At 42.8% G+C, this 14,914-nt stretch overlaps 1 protein-coding gene across 2 annotated transcripts in view; it reads left to right on the forward strand.

The window, feature by feature from the left end:
* The window catches only part of APP (amyloid beta precursor protein), a 229,353-nt gene extending 215,990 nt beyond the window's left edge, over window positions 1-13,363 (forward strand). For both annotated transcript variants that reach the window (XM_056327035.1, XM_056327036.1), the window contains 3 exons: window positions 442-542; window positions 3,613-3,759; window positions 12,108-13,363. In XM_056327035.1, the coding sequence (XP_056183010.1) occupies window positions 442-542; window positions 3,613-3,759; window positions 12,108-12,209 (350 nt within the window). In that variant the 3' untranslated portion in view covers window positions 12,210-13,363. The remainder of the gene's footprint in view (window positions 1-441; window positions 543-3,612; window positions 3,760-12,107) is intronic.
* The last annotated feature ends 1,551 nt before the right edge of the window (window positions 13,364-14,914 follow it).

A 14,914-nucleotide genomic window follows, 5' to 3' on the forward strand; every position in this document is an offset into this window, starting at 1 on the left:
ACAGTATCTGGGGTTCCCCACCTCACACCATGGGTATGTGTTTTTTCCTCACAGCAGCCTGAGCTTAGGAGGGAGGGAGGTTTTGGCCTAAACACCAAATGTTCTTGACATTGCTAAAGAGGCTGTCAGAGCAGATAGTTAGTCCCTTGCAGCTTAGTTTTCGCAGTATTTCATGCTGGAAGCCTTTGATGCTTGTACCAACATAGTTGCGGTGGATTAAGGAATGTTTAACAGAGGAGAAATTTTACCAGCTCAGTCTGTGTCACCTCAGTGAGACTTAAACATCAGATGTACCTCACTTTCCTCCCCATTCCCTTTCACGTTGCATCACACCTCCTCTGCTTGAATGACACCATTGCCTTCTGCTCTTGTAATGGTGGAGGTAAGCAGAGTGTAATTGAGTTGATGACTTTAACGAATTGTCGTTGCGGTGCAATGCAGGTTCTGGGTTGACCAATGTTAAAACAGAAGAGATATCTGAAGTGAAAATGGATGCAGAGTTCCGGCATGACTCAGGATACGAAGTTCATCATCAAAAGCTGGTGAGTGAACACACAGTGCTTTCCATACGTGAGTTCCGAGTTGCCGATTCAGTCTTGAACTAGTGGGTCAATTACAGCCATGTTTCCCCCAAGAAATGTGGGTGCTGAAAGTGCCAACAAAAAGTTTTCATGTGAACAGATGATGATTTTTCTGGTTCTCTCTTAAATGAGAGTAAACCTGGAACAGCTTCAGCAGAGAGGATGGAAAGCCATTAAATCTCACACGAGAGGAAATTCTGACAGTTCCTGCCCTTGCACCGCCATGTGAGTAGACATGGTCATATGGGCTTGTCCCACGGTCCATCTGTCATGGTCTCGTAACCAAAGACAAGGGATACAGAGGAAGTAATACGCTAAAAAAGAAAAGAAAAAAAGTTTGATGGAGACACACAGCGTGGTGCAGCAAGAGAGAGAGAGTGACACCATTTCAGGAATAGATTCATTTTCTGTCAAAACAGATGGTGGTGGTGCATGAAGGAGGCTAAACTCCATGGAGCATAACCTTTCACAAGATTGCCTGCTTGGGATAAGAAGAGATTCTTCACTAGACTTAATTTTAATTCGTGCTTGGCTGCATCTGTGAGTTTTGTTCCTTAAGGTATATTAAATTATGAATAGATGAAAGGCAGGTAGGAGCAAAATATTGTTCCTCATTTGAACTATGCTGCTTATGAACACAAAAATAACAACCAAAAGCAATATAAGTAAGAACAAGCATCTTCTAAAAGCTCTTTTCAGTCCCTTAATAAGTAATGAAGAATCCGTACAGCAGTGTTGACTACAGACCTTTTCTGCTTCCTCTTTTTTAAAGGTATATTACACGATGAGATTTCCGTTCCATGACTTACAGTATCCTGATAATAAACTTGAAAACTTTTTTCTTAATATATTCTTAAAGCTAAGTAGCGCTGAAAATTAACATGGGACTCAAATTTGCATTTGACTAGGCAATCACTGTGTGAAAAGATATTCTGCCATCTCTTTGATGCTGAGAACTAAGAATTCCCAGTTTGACTAGCTAATCCAAAATGCATTAGCACTAATTTGGGAAATTCCGACATGCTTGGCTCAGATGGGTTAAACATCCTGATGGAGTAAACCCATGCAGTTTACTGAAGGGAATGAACTTGCAGGAATGTATTTTAACTGATCTGTCTCATGCGCTTACCAGCAACAACCTTTAAGCAGTTTGATACCATCCCAAGCAGTTTGGTGCTGGAAACTATCCTTACCATGGTGGCTGATAGGGAATGCATTGCAATCCCTGCACTTGGGTAATCTGTGTCATGCTTAGAGTGGGACCTTTCCATCTTATTAAAGTATTTTATGCCATACTTCTCACTGATAGGTACAAGCATTACTTAAAAATTAGTAAGCTGTCCTCTAGGTTATCTTTCCAATTGAGACTGAGCAAGGGGTCCAGTACTGCTGGGAAAGTACTGGACTGATGACGTACAGGGCATTGGTTGTTTACCAAGTGCCATATCCTAGCCAATGCCCTTCTCCATTAGCTTTAATTCAAAAGCAATAAGCAGAAAATACTTTCATCTGTTCTCCTTCTCCTGTGCCCTGGTAGGATTTACTGAAACAGTCTCCTTAGGATATCACTTTGAATTGAGCAGCACATTGCATTTTACACACAAACTTCTGAATTGGGCTGAAATTGCAGTTATTTTCTCCTTTATGTGGATGTTCACATTTTAACTGTACAGTAGGTTGACTTTCACGGCTTGGAGTGCTTAAGGCCTTCCTCTGTTGCACATGTATATTAGCTGGGGCATTTCACAGTGCTCCAAAATAGTATGGTAACAGAATTTCAGTCCTGGGCAGGTAAAATTGACAGAAGAAATTATTACTTCACATCAGCTTCTGCCAACACTGTCCATTGTGTGTACTTTCTAGTGAATTCTTAACCTTGTTCAAACACATTTCTTGCTTATGACTAGGAACAACATAAATATTTATACTGCATGCTTTAATACCTCTCTGAGGAAGATCGTGTTTCTTAAAGAGTGCAAATGTTATACAGCTCATTATAATTCTCAGCTGGTTTCCTGCTTCCCTCTCCATTTTTGTTAAATACTTGTCAAAGTATTTAGTCTTTCAGAGTGAGATAGTCTTAAAATTCTGTGAATGTAATTCATTCTCTAATCCTTTTTGCCCGTTTTGATTAAAAATAGTAATAATAAAAGCCTGCTATTGGCAAGCAGACAATAGGTTTGTAAAATATGCATAGATGTAAAATAATCCAGGATATTCCTTGAATACAAAACAGGACAGTTAAAACAATCACTCATCCGCTCCTGTTGCGAAAAGCCAATCTTATTAAATGCATAGTAAAAGCATCTTACTGTCCGCTCTTTTGCCTTATCAATACATATAATTCAAGCGGATCTTCTGTTTTTTACAGAACTTTTATCTAGATCTCACACGAGTATTGTCATGATCCTGTTATAGCTCATTCTCCCTTTACTCTGCAAAAGTATCTGAAGCATCCCTTGATGGTCACTTAAATTGGCACACTTGATTTTGCTAGACTCTTAGTCTCTTTGGTGTGAGAATTTTATCCCAGCTGGTTGTGTGCAAGTTTCATTGTCGTGCTACGGGTCTTCACCACTCTTTCATAGAAGAAATGTATCACAGTCCAAACAAGCTACGTAGATGTAGATTTATGAACACTTTCATCATTAGCATTCTAAAAATAAATATATGTGTATGCCCCCTCGTTAGTCCTCCACAAGCTTATCAGTCATTTTGCAATTAGTTTGACTCGATTACCCAAGAAAAAAAAAAAAAGCAGCTCCTGTCTTAAGACCTGTGTGAAGCAGAAACATGGAGGTGAGTCTTTCCCTTAGCCACAGGACTGCTACACCACAGGCAATACAGATTTCCCGAATTTCTCTTCTCCAGCTATGAGAGCTGGGGTGCAGCAATCCAGTTTTGAATAATTAGGATGACTGTTCGATTACTGATACTTCAGTAGGCTTTGTATTGCTGTGGCAGCTGGACAGGTTAGCCAAATATTCAGTGAGCTTTTTATTAGCCACCTTCCTTTATTTTTCTTTTGCAGGTGTTCTTTGCTGAAGATGTGGGTTCAAATAAAGGTGCCATCATTGGGCTAATGGTGGGAGGTGTTGTCATAGCAACAGTCATTGTCATTACTTTGGTGATGCTGAAGAAGAAGCAGTACACATCTATTCATCATGGGGTTGTGGAGGTAAGAAAAGACTACCAAGCACCACTGCTGTCACATGTACAACACAGTCAACACACTGCTCTGTAAATATATTTACAAACAAAGAAACCATATTTTTGGCTGGCCTAATGTTCAGAGTTGGAGTGGTTGCATCCAGTAGAGTGGAATCAAATTGCCTTATTTTGTAAATGCACACAGAATGTAAACCTTGTTAAGTTGGGTGTAAAACCACAAAAATCTCTCTGGAACTATTTCAAACCAATCACCTCATAATGTGAAAGTTCATTTTATAGGAAATTTAACAGCAGCCAATGAGCAGAGGGATTTATATGCTGCACAAGAGGAAAGATCTGGTTTTACTGTTGCTGGGAATTTATGCACACAGATTTCTTTATTTAGCTTGCAAATAGACATTTGAGGCCGGTCTTCTGCGGATTGTGCTGTACACAAGGATTTTCCCTATACAGATACTTTATTACTTTTTGTTCTCTAAACAAGATTTTCTTTTGCCACCAACAGCTTTTGATTTATGGCTAATCTGAAACTCATAGATTTGAGAAACAAATAATACATGACACTCTTATATTGGATTTTCAAGATGAAAACCATTGCCCCTTCCCAATCTACCAAGTTAATTTGTAGTCAGTTTACAGTAACTTAAAATACCTCATCTGTTGCTTGGATTTAAGACAAGATCTCTGTAAGCAGAAAAACTTAAATTATGAGAACTGGAAGGGTGTTCGTGTAACTCTCTTCTCCCCCCACGTGTATTGATACCTAGTTTGTTGTGTGAGTGTCTGGTTTGGGGATAGAATCATGGAATGGTTTGGGTTGGAAGAGACTTAAAGATCATCTAGTTCTAACCCCCCCTTGCCATGTGCAGAGACACCTGCCACCAGACCATGTTGCTCAAAGCCCCATCCAGCCTGGCCTTGAACACTTCCAGGGACGGGGCACCCACAGCTTCTCTGGGCAACCTGTTCCAGTGTCTCACCACCTGCACTGTAAAGACTTTCTACCCAATAGCTAATCTAAATCTACCCTCTTGCAGGTTACAACCAATAGCCCTTGTCCTAACGCTGCATGCCCTTGTAAAAAGCCCCTCTCCAGCTTTCTTGTAGGCCCCCTTTAGGTACCAGAAGGCTGCTGTAAGGTCTCCCCAGAGCCTTCTCTTCTCTAGGCTGAACAACCCCAACTCTTTCAGCCTGTCTTCACAGGAGAGGTGCCCCAGCCCTCTGATCATCTTTGTGGCCCTCCTCTGGACTTACGCTATCAGGTCCATGCCCTTCTTCTGTTGGGGGCCCCAGAGCTGAACACAGTACTGCAGGTGGGGTCTCATGAAAGCAGAGTAGTACAGGGCAGAATCACCTCCCTCAACCTGCTGGCCACTCTTCTTTTGATGCAACCCAGGACATGGTTGGCTTTCTGGGCTCAAGCGCACATTGCCAGGTCATGTTGAGCTTCTTGTCAACCAACACCCCAATTCTTTCTCCTCAGGGCTGCACTCAGTCCATTCTCTGCCCTGCCTGTATTTGTGCTTGAAATTGCCCCAATAGTACTTGTATTAGCAAGGACTTGAAACACTTACATGTTTTTGCCTTCCAAAACTGGTATTTCACATTATTGATTGAAACTAAGTGTTGTTCAAGTCCATGGTTTATGTTGGTTTCACCTTGAGTCAAATGGACCTTGCTTTGGTCTTGCTGGAGATGTACATACTTTCTGATGCATGTATTCCACTGTCTGGGGCAGTGAAGAGTCTTAAAAATATTTGAGTAAGTGTTTGTCTTAAGCCTGTGCTTGTCCATCCCTGCGTCCATGCTGTGGTTGCCCATGTGGTCTGAAACTTTCCAAAGAGACATGATCAGAAGAACACCAACTGTTTGGGGTGAGCCTTGAGCAAGACAGCAAGCTGTGCAGAATTTTGAATGGAGAGGCAGAAAAGAGTAAGCGAGAATCTCAGCTTTAACGTTCCATATGGAAGTTTCCAGCCCATTTTGTAGAAAATTGAATCAGGTTTTAGTTTTAAACCACCAAGCTGATAGCTGCTGCCAACAGTTGTGCAACCTGAGGTGCTCCTTTGGCTGGGTTTAGCGACAACAGAGTAGGGCAGGAGGCTTGCTAGGCCAAAGCCCCAAGTCAGACATTGGATGTGGACGTACCACTGTTGCAGTACGACTTTAAAGTTTCAGGTGGACTTTGCCTGATAGAATGACATGGCAAAATTATTCCCGGATTCCTGTGAGCTTTCCTCAGTTGAGAGTGAACTTGGAAATGTTGGACTAGAAATAGCATGCACAAGCTGAACGAGTAATTCATGTCAAAATGACAGCATCACTTAGGGAATAAAAGATTTTACAGATAATGCCATAAAGCTATAGCATGTGGATGTACCAAGAATATTAGTCGATTTATAGTACAGCAGTGTAGATGGTGTTGCCTTGTAGATTTGCTGCATTGTGTCTGGCATTGGCAGGCAAGATTCCTTATTCTGCCAGACTTGCTCAGTGGTCTTGGCAGACTGCATAGCCTCACTGAGCTTCTTGCCTGCAAGAAAGGCATGACATCTATTTCTGTCTTAGGTTGGTGAAAATTTTGTACCACGCACTTTGGGGGGTGGCAGAGGGGAACACCCAAAGATCCATATACAATTGATGTTTTAACAGTAAAATGTCTTCAAAACTAGGTTGTTCCATTCCGAAGAAGATTACTTTATTTAGCAACAGTGCACCTTTAGCATGCTGTGCACAAAAAGCACGAAAGAGCAAAACCACTTGATGTAAAAATAACTGTACATCAACTCTGCGTTGGCAGAGTATATTTTAACAAAGCATGCAACCCGTATGTTGCGTGTCAGAAGTTGCCATGAGAATTCAACTCTCTGGTAATGGATGCAAGATTACAAAACAGGTCCTGTTCCACCTGTATTCTTATCTTCAAAAAGTACTTTTTCTCATTTCACTATGATTTCTTTAACAAAAGATGTTATTAAAAATCCTGTTAGCCTTTTTTGAAGCTCTGAGGAGAAATATAGAAGTGTCAGAATAATTTTCTCTGAAGTCTGAGAATAAAAACATTTCAAAGTGGTTCAGCCTCCTCAGAAAAAGGACTTCCAACAGTTAAGTAAATAAATGACTGAATGGCTGAAAGTTACTTATTGTATGTGCATACAGGAGCTGCAACAAACATTTTGGAGGTACTTTTTGCTGGTGCACCCACCCCAGCTGTCTGCAGGAGGTTACTTCCTCCATAGAAGTAGGTGGCAAAAGAGAAGTTCTCACCTCTCCTGTACTCTGGACAACAGCTGACTGTCTCAACTTGTTCTCTTTGAGGATCTTCTTTTTGAATCATAGAATTATAGAATCATTTAGGTTGGAAAGGACCTCTAATATTACAAGTCCACCACTAAACAATGTCCCTAAGGACCACATTTACATCTTTTAAATACCTCCAGGCACGGTGACTCCACCAGTTGTCGGTCAGCCTGTTCCAGGGTGTTCTGCTACAGAGACAAGCACCTCCAGCAAGACCGCGGAGGGGGAGAGGTGACAGCAGGAGGGCTCACAGCAGCAGCAGATTGCATACTGCAGTCCAACTCTCAAAGTCTGATCTGCAGTTGTATATTAGGCAGCATCCATTTACCATCATTTAAACAACAATGTTGTGTTCAGTGCATCTCCGAGGGCTGCCAGCACCTCCTGTCTGGGTTTTGATCTGCCCCATGTGTGTAGAGGCAGTACATGAATTTTTCTGCAGCGTTACCATCTTCCTGACTCCACATCAGGGTTTTCTGCATGAAAGATCCGTAGGATGGAGTAGAAGGGGATAGATGGACAACCACTCTCAAAAGAGGTTATCTACCTGACCAAGCTGTTTTCTCAAGAGACATCACATCAAACAGAGTGTCGAGGCTGATTCTCAGCAGCGCCAGAGTACCCACACTTCTTACATGCTGTGTTCAACTTAGGCCACCTCCATAATGGGTGCAAAAAGCTTCTTAAAATGGTAAATGGCTTTAGGGATTTACTGACAAGGAGATAATCGGGTTCAAGGCATGTTGTTTGGCAGAGCAATACCTAGGGCAGAGGTTATAAGGAATGTGAGGAAGAGTTTGGCAGTCGAAATGGGTAAAAGTGAGTAGAAGAGAAGACATTCAGGATGAGTGATAGTGCACGTAGGTTGGCAGTGAGATGGATTATCCTGCAGCAGACAGCTACAGGAAGGAGAAGTACTAGCACTAGTCATTTTAAAGGCTAAAGGGGAAATGTATTTAAAAAATTGACTAAGACTGCAAGTAGGAGCCTCGATAAATCCCTTTCATCTATAAATGCCATATTTCAGAGGTTATTGGACTTTCACTATAAAAGAGTTTTATCAAAGTGAGACTTTTTAATATGGAATATTGTGCAAGGGTGTTAAAAAATCAGTCTGATTTTACTGTCTCTCCTCGTATTTTTTTCCTAATCTCTTTCTCCACCCTTATTTTCTTCTAAGTTTCTCTAGTTTCTCATCAGTTCTTTAGTCTCTTCTGCCTTGCATTTTCTTTGATTCTTCTCTATTTATGTTGTTCTATTACCCTGTTTCTTTCCCACGAGCAACTTATGCTGTGTGCTTACCACATCTTCTAGTCCTGAATAAGAAGTGCTGAGTGGGAGGCTTAAGCTAAAACAGGTGACAGGGTTCACCACAGTGTTATTTAGAGCTTAAATATGAAGAAGTACAGCGCAGGTTCTGGCCTGCCCCTCCTTTGCATCCCAGCCTAGTGCGGGGGGGGGGGGGGGGGGGGCGGAGCCTTCTAGAAAAGAAGGTGCTCTCAAGCATGTATTGATACACAGAGATCCCTGATCACTTAATCCCAGAGCTTCATACTGCACTTCAATTTCATGCTAGAAGAGAACGTGTCGGTGGGTTTAGTTGTGAACTGTGAGGCTCTCACTTCTTGATTTGGAGAAGCACTTGGATACTCCAGTAGCAGGAGCCAGGGATGACTTGATGCTACAGCAGCCCCTTCAAGAATGCAAGGAAGGGTGGCTTTTCCTCTGCACTTGGTTTCTATTGTTATTTTCTCTAAGTGTTGAAAAGGCTATGGGGACATTTGCAGTTTTCCCTGCTTTGTTCCTCTCTTCCTTTCACAGCCCTGTTAGTGACAACTTTAGCAGCAGATGGCATGCAGCAATATCGTCACGATGGAAGTAGTTAATGCTGTTAAATTGGCATGGTCCTCAGGACGACAGGGATTAGGCCTTTCACATGTTTGTACAAAACCTCTATGGAATAGATTTGTTAGGCCCTATTGTGGTTATACTGATGACATAGATCGAACAGCTCTACCTATCAGCAATAACATCAAGGAATTGCCAGAAGCTGATTCACTGCATATGGATGTAGATGGTGTATCCTTGTGGAGGGAGAAGTTGGCAACCCTTGGGGAAAGGACAGGGAAAGCAGCAGGAAGCGACCCAGCCCCTGGAGATGGTTGCAGAGTTGTTAGTTGCTGTGGGTTGTGGCAGCTCAATCACTGCCTCCTGCCCAGCCCCACCGCTGCCCTCTCTGCTGGGCATAGGTGAGACCTGAGCAGCAGGCACCCACAACGCTCTTAAAATGCAAGCACACAGTTGTATGCTGGCTGCTGAGCAGTCATTGGGCAGAAATGTCCTGGGGATTTGGGTGCAGAGGTTGAAGAGGAGACGGGCTGTGAAATTCCCAGGGGTTCTTTTGTCCTTGATGGATCAAAATGACTGTTGACAGCCAAGCTGAGCACTCACTGCTTGCATGGGCTGGCCAGGGAAAGCTTGCATCCTCTGGAAAAAAAGTTTCTTTTGTCACTTTTGGAGAGGGAGGGGGGGCAGGGAAAGAAAACCACTAATTCCTTCCTCTCTTCGCCGCCCCCCCCCCCCCCCTTCTAAAACTGGAAAGAGCAGCTTAGAGCAAGAGCGACCTCTCTCTAAACATGATGTCACTGCCTAAGAGCTTGTAACGTGAAGAAATTGCAGAAGGTTGGGTTTGTTGCGTAAGAGAATTATTCCATGCAAATGCAACTTTAAAAAAAATAGAGAAAGCCTTTGAGTGGTTGTATTTTAACAGAAAAAAAAGGCCAAGTTATATTGCGAAATCAGAAACACAGGGCAGCACCGTGTCAGCTCAACCCAGTGGTCCTTTCTGCCTGGCTTCCAGCTCCCTGCCGGCAGGAGTCAAGGGCTTGCTGGAAGGCTCAGGACTCCCAGATACAGAGAGTTTCACAATAACTTACTTGCAAGCAAAAGCAATATGTGACCCTTAAAAGTTGGGTACTTCACAAAAATGTTTAATTATTGTGTAAGAATAAGAGATTTGATGGAAGTGCTGATTGAAAATGCAGTTGGAGAGTTGGAAGGTGAAGAAGGAGGTTTAGAAGGGGCACAGATCTGAAAATGGATCAGATTTGGGGTTAGCAGTTCATCTGAGCAGTCCAATACATGTGCCACACACAGAACCAATTCTTCTCTTAAGTAACAAATAAAAGAACATCAAGACAGAAGATGGCTCTGAGAGGAACCATTTTCTGGTGGCACTGTGGGAGAGGTGGTACTGTGATAGAACCTACCGCAGTAAAAGAATGGCTGCAAAAATAGCAGCCTGCATTTGTCCCAAGCATGGAAAAACATACCTTTAATCTTTCTCCAGAGTATCAGGTAGCAACTTACCAGAGGTCATAGTCTGTCCTCACTAAGCTATTTCCAGCGTTGTAGAGTAGATTTAAAATTAGTTTCAGACATACGTACTTCTCGTTGCTTTTTTATTAAAAGGTTAGAGTAAGTTAGCCTGCTATATAAGGCTTCTTGAGACAATACACTTTCCATTATTCAAAAGGCTATTTCTATGCTAGAAGTAAATTGATGTTTTTCCTAAAGGTCAGTAGTTACAGGAATCCACAGAAAAATGTTCATACCTAATACTTTGTTGTAGAGTTTTAGGCACCTTCCTGATTTCAAATTTTTGACAATGTAAAATTTACTTTTTACCTTCTAAGAGCTGTCAAAGACTAGAGATATCAGATAGCAAATTAAATACCTGACGAGCAGGCTTTCTTAGCTTTGTTTTCATAGATGGCTAGCAAGACAGCCAGGGTACAGTAGGTTTTGAACACACAACAGCTATTGAGCTGATACAGTAGAGGTAAAATACCTAATTAATGTTTAGAGACTGTTCTTGCCCACTCTGATCTGATGGAGTTTCATATTACTGTAATGTTCGATGAAGGAAGAAAATAATTTGTGGAGTCACAGGTATTCAATGGAGAGGTCTTGACCGAGCTGTCTTTATGCCTGTCTTCCAAGTAATGAAGAAGGGTCAATTTTTGTTAAGCAGAAATAATTAAACCAGTGCAGACACATCAAGCTATTTGTCACTAAACTGAACCAAACTCTACCTTGGAGCCAGAAAGGTTCTGTTTCTGTGAGTGCAATGGGATTTTTTGCTCACCTTGTGCCTGGCTACTCTGACACTTCCTTACTACCCTCATTTTATTTTTTCCAGTTAATTTTTCTTGGTTTTGAGACCACAGCACCTGCAACAGATCTGAGAGCACAGTATAGACAGAAGGCAGCCTCAAGCCACTTCCTTCAGCTTTTTAGTGAGGTTTTTCTTTTCTTCCGAGATCCAATTGATCCCAAGTATAGGTACCTAACTATGTCCTAGGGGAGGGAAACCTAATAATGGGAGACTAGTGGGGAGATGCAAAATACATCCACTTCTTTAGTTTGTTGAGTTGCGTGATTCCTGAGCCAGCCAACATAAACAAAAGCTGGTACTGCTAAGTTTGGTCAGCTGGTTTTGAAGTCCTGCAGTAAAAAAAATGAGTTGCAGAGTTACTCCTGTTGCCTTATCTTCTCCTGCATATTACTCTGCCCAAAAATGAATTCTGACTGTCCAAGCTGGAAGGCCCGTCTCTTGCAGGTTGCTCTTTAAAACTGTTCACTGGCTTCTCATGTATTGCTGGGTGCAGTGCCGTCTATTGATCTTGTTCACGTGGCCACCCTCAGTCCTGCGTAACTTGGAGAGCAGTTTTCAGAGACTGTTGTCTCTTCAGACAAAGTGAGAGCCTCCCGGGGGCCAGGTTTAATACTCTGTTTAGTGGAGAAGTATCCCTATCACTTCCCAGCCACCTTTACTTTAGACTTTCTTAGGAGATTTTGACTGGGCTTACTTTCCCTGCTTCATTAAAAGAAGAAAAGGGGGGTGGTCCAGGGAAGAACCTATCAAAGAAATTGTCTTGTGTTTCATGGGAAGAGGAGGGTACAGAGTATGTTGGATGGCTGTGAAGTGGGCAAAAGTGGGGTATGTGGTGAGTTAACCAAGAATTTGACTCTGGTTTTTCCATCCCACAACAGGTGGATGCTGCAGTGACACCAGAGGAGCGCCACCTTTCCAAGATGCAGCAAAATGGCTATGAAAATCCCACCTACAAGTTCTTTGAACAAATGCAGAACTAGGACACCACAGCAGCCTCATGAGTTGGACAGCAGAATGATTGCTTCACTGCCCATCGGTGTTCAGTTATAGAATAATGTGGAAAGAAAGAAAAACACTCTGTTTTATTATTTACTCATTCTCGCCTTTTGACAGCTGTGCTGTAACACAAGTAGATGCCTGAACTTGAATTAATAAAATCAGTAATGTATTTTCTCTCTCTTTCTCTTTACATTTCAGTCTTTACACTACATTATTAATGAATGTTTTTTGTGTACTGTAAAGAGGTTAGCTGTATTTAACTAGTGCATGGATAGATTCTCTTTCCTAATTATTTATCATGTAGCTCCTTAGCCAGTTGTATATTATTCTTGTGACTTGTGACAAAAATTAAGTCCTAATTGAAATATGCTTTAAGAATTGATGGGGGATGCTTTCCGTGTCTGTGGGGTTTAGCTGCTTCTCTTTGCTGAGCATTTTTTTCTGATCACTATGCATTTTAAAGTAAAACAACATTTTTTAAAAAGTATTCCAGATGAGTTATTGAAATTCTTTTCCTCTGCAGCTGCATTTTATTGTACAGATTGTTGCTCCTGCTGTATTAGTGACGTAGAAATCATGGGAATACACATTCGTTTCTTTGTGCCTGTTTTATGTGCACACTTTAGGCATTGAAAGGTAAACTTTATTTTCTTTTCCATGTATCTTTTTGATCTTTAAAAAAAATATTAAAAAGAATCCCTGTTAATTGTGAGCACTTCTTGGGGGGGGGGAAGTGCCTGCTGGTTGAAAATTAACGGGGATCCTCTGCAGGATGATTGTACAGAACCATTGCTTATGAATTGATAGCTTTCTACACTGTGTTACATAAATAAATTAAGAAAAAAACGTTTGGGCAAGAGTTTTCTTTGAAGCCAGAAAAGAGATTTCTGAAAGCCACTTGAACAGAAAACATGGATGTTCACACTGAGAGAGGGGTTGGGAAGGGATTTTCCAACAAGGATAATGGCACTTGCAGTCAGACCAGAGCAGAAGGAAGGCGGCAGTGAGACAGGACGGGGAGTGAGGGGCACAGACTTTGGCACATCTGCCCTTCTAAGATGTCATCTCTTTTTCTTTTCCTTTCTTTCAGTTTGTATAATAGTGTTTTAATGTAAATAAATACATTCCTGGAGGACCCCTGTTGTAGTGGTGTGTTTCTGTGCCAGCCAGCTGCCCTCACTCGCACAGAGAAGCGCAGCGTGAATGACTAACCTCCCACCTCGCCATCCATCCCCAGGAGCAACTTGCTGCCAAGCTCTTCCCTTGCCCCCCCGGCTCTGCCGCTGTCAGCTCCCTGGCAGGATCAGTGCCTTGCAACGTGCCTCGTAGGTGAACACAAGAAGGAGCCTCCCAGGCTGCAAGACCGTCCAGCCTGGTACTGTGGTGTGACAGCAGATGCCCAGGAAGGGCAAAACAGCAACACCGGTATTTTTTTCCCAAAAGCTGCAGGAAGAGGGCAAAGCCATTGGTGAGCCGTGCTACATAAACCCCAGCCGGGCACCTTCTGCCCATTGCTGGCTGGAAGCCCAGCTGAGAGCTTTCTTCAGCCGCAGGTCCTGCAGGGGCACACCTGCCGCGCAGGGAAAGCACAGTAACCCACGCCACAGGGCTCACCTGCCGAGAGAGGTGAGTCCGCAGTGGCTGAGTGGACGCGGTGATCTTCAAGATGGCCTCTGTACCCAGCTCACAGCAGGGACCTCTCAGGTTGAGCATGGAGATCAGTTGATGCAGTTCCAAGCTGGGTTATGGAGCAAAACTGGAGGTGCACGTTGTGTGAAAAGGAAAGGTAATTACAGTTTCTGTACAGCAAAAGCATTAGATAAAGCGGGACTGAGGAATGGGACCTAGGAGTAGAATAAAGGCAGCAAGATCTATCCAGGGAAAGCCTCTTGTTAACTTGGTTTGCCTGCAAGCCATGGCAGCCTCTTCTGCAGCATTGCCTGCAGCTTTTGTCTCCACAGCAAGAGGAAGCACAGCTGCGGTGGGACTGCACAGCTCAGGTGAGTGGGTGAGTCACTCCAGACCTCAACTAAGAGAAGACAGTTTCCAGCCCTGTTGCACTGACTCATCCTTCCCCATCCATGACCTTCCACAAAACCTCACCTGTTCAGCCAGTTCACCTGCTGGCCTAGGACAGCCGTGCTGGTCAGGTGGTGAAGGATGTTCCTTCAGCGAGGGGACGGCCAGGGCAGGTAGTTTGACAAGCTGGAATTGTCAAGATGGACTGTTTGGTCAGAATAATGAGTGATAGTGGGCAGAGGCCTTCGAGCCCCAAATTGCTCCAAAACAACCAAATTTTTTTTCTTTTACAAATACTTAGGATTAGGCTCCTGCCTGTGTAGGTCTTGTTATTTAGGTCACAAGATAACCCCTAGAAAGGAATACATAAAACTCTTCTATGCGCATGTTCAGTATCATAGAAGAAGATCCCACATCAGGGGGAAGGCAGGACGTAATCCAATTTATCACAGTCTCATTAAAGGAGCATTATCAAAATTCCTTTTAGGAGAAGCTGGAGTAATCCGTAAAGTACGGAGGGCCACTGGCCTTTAGAGCAAATCCCATTTATAATAACATAATCCCATGCAATCCCAGTTATAGAAAAATGCAATTGCTTTGAACAGTAATTCCCAGTCAAGCTTCCTGGTGTGGGGTTATTTGTCCAGCGAGACACAATGGTGTTGCT

The sequence above is a fragment of the Falco biarmicus genome, chromosome 2 (assembly GCF_023638135.1).
Source record: "Falco biarmicus isolate bFalBia1 chromosome 2, bFalBia1.pri, whole genome shotgun sequence".
In the NCBI taxonomy this organism is placed as follows: Eukaryota; Metazoa; Chordata; class Aves; order Falconiformes; family Falconidae; genus Falco; species Falco biarmicus.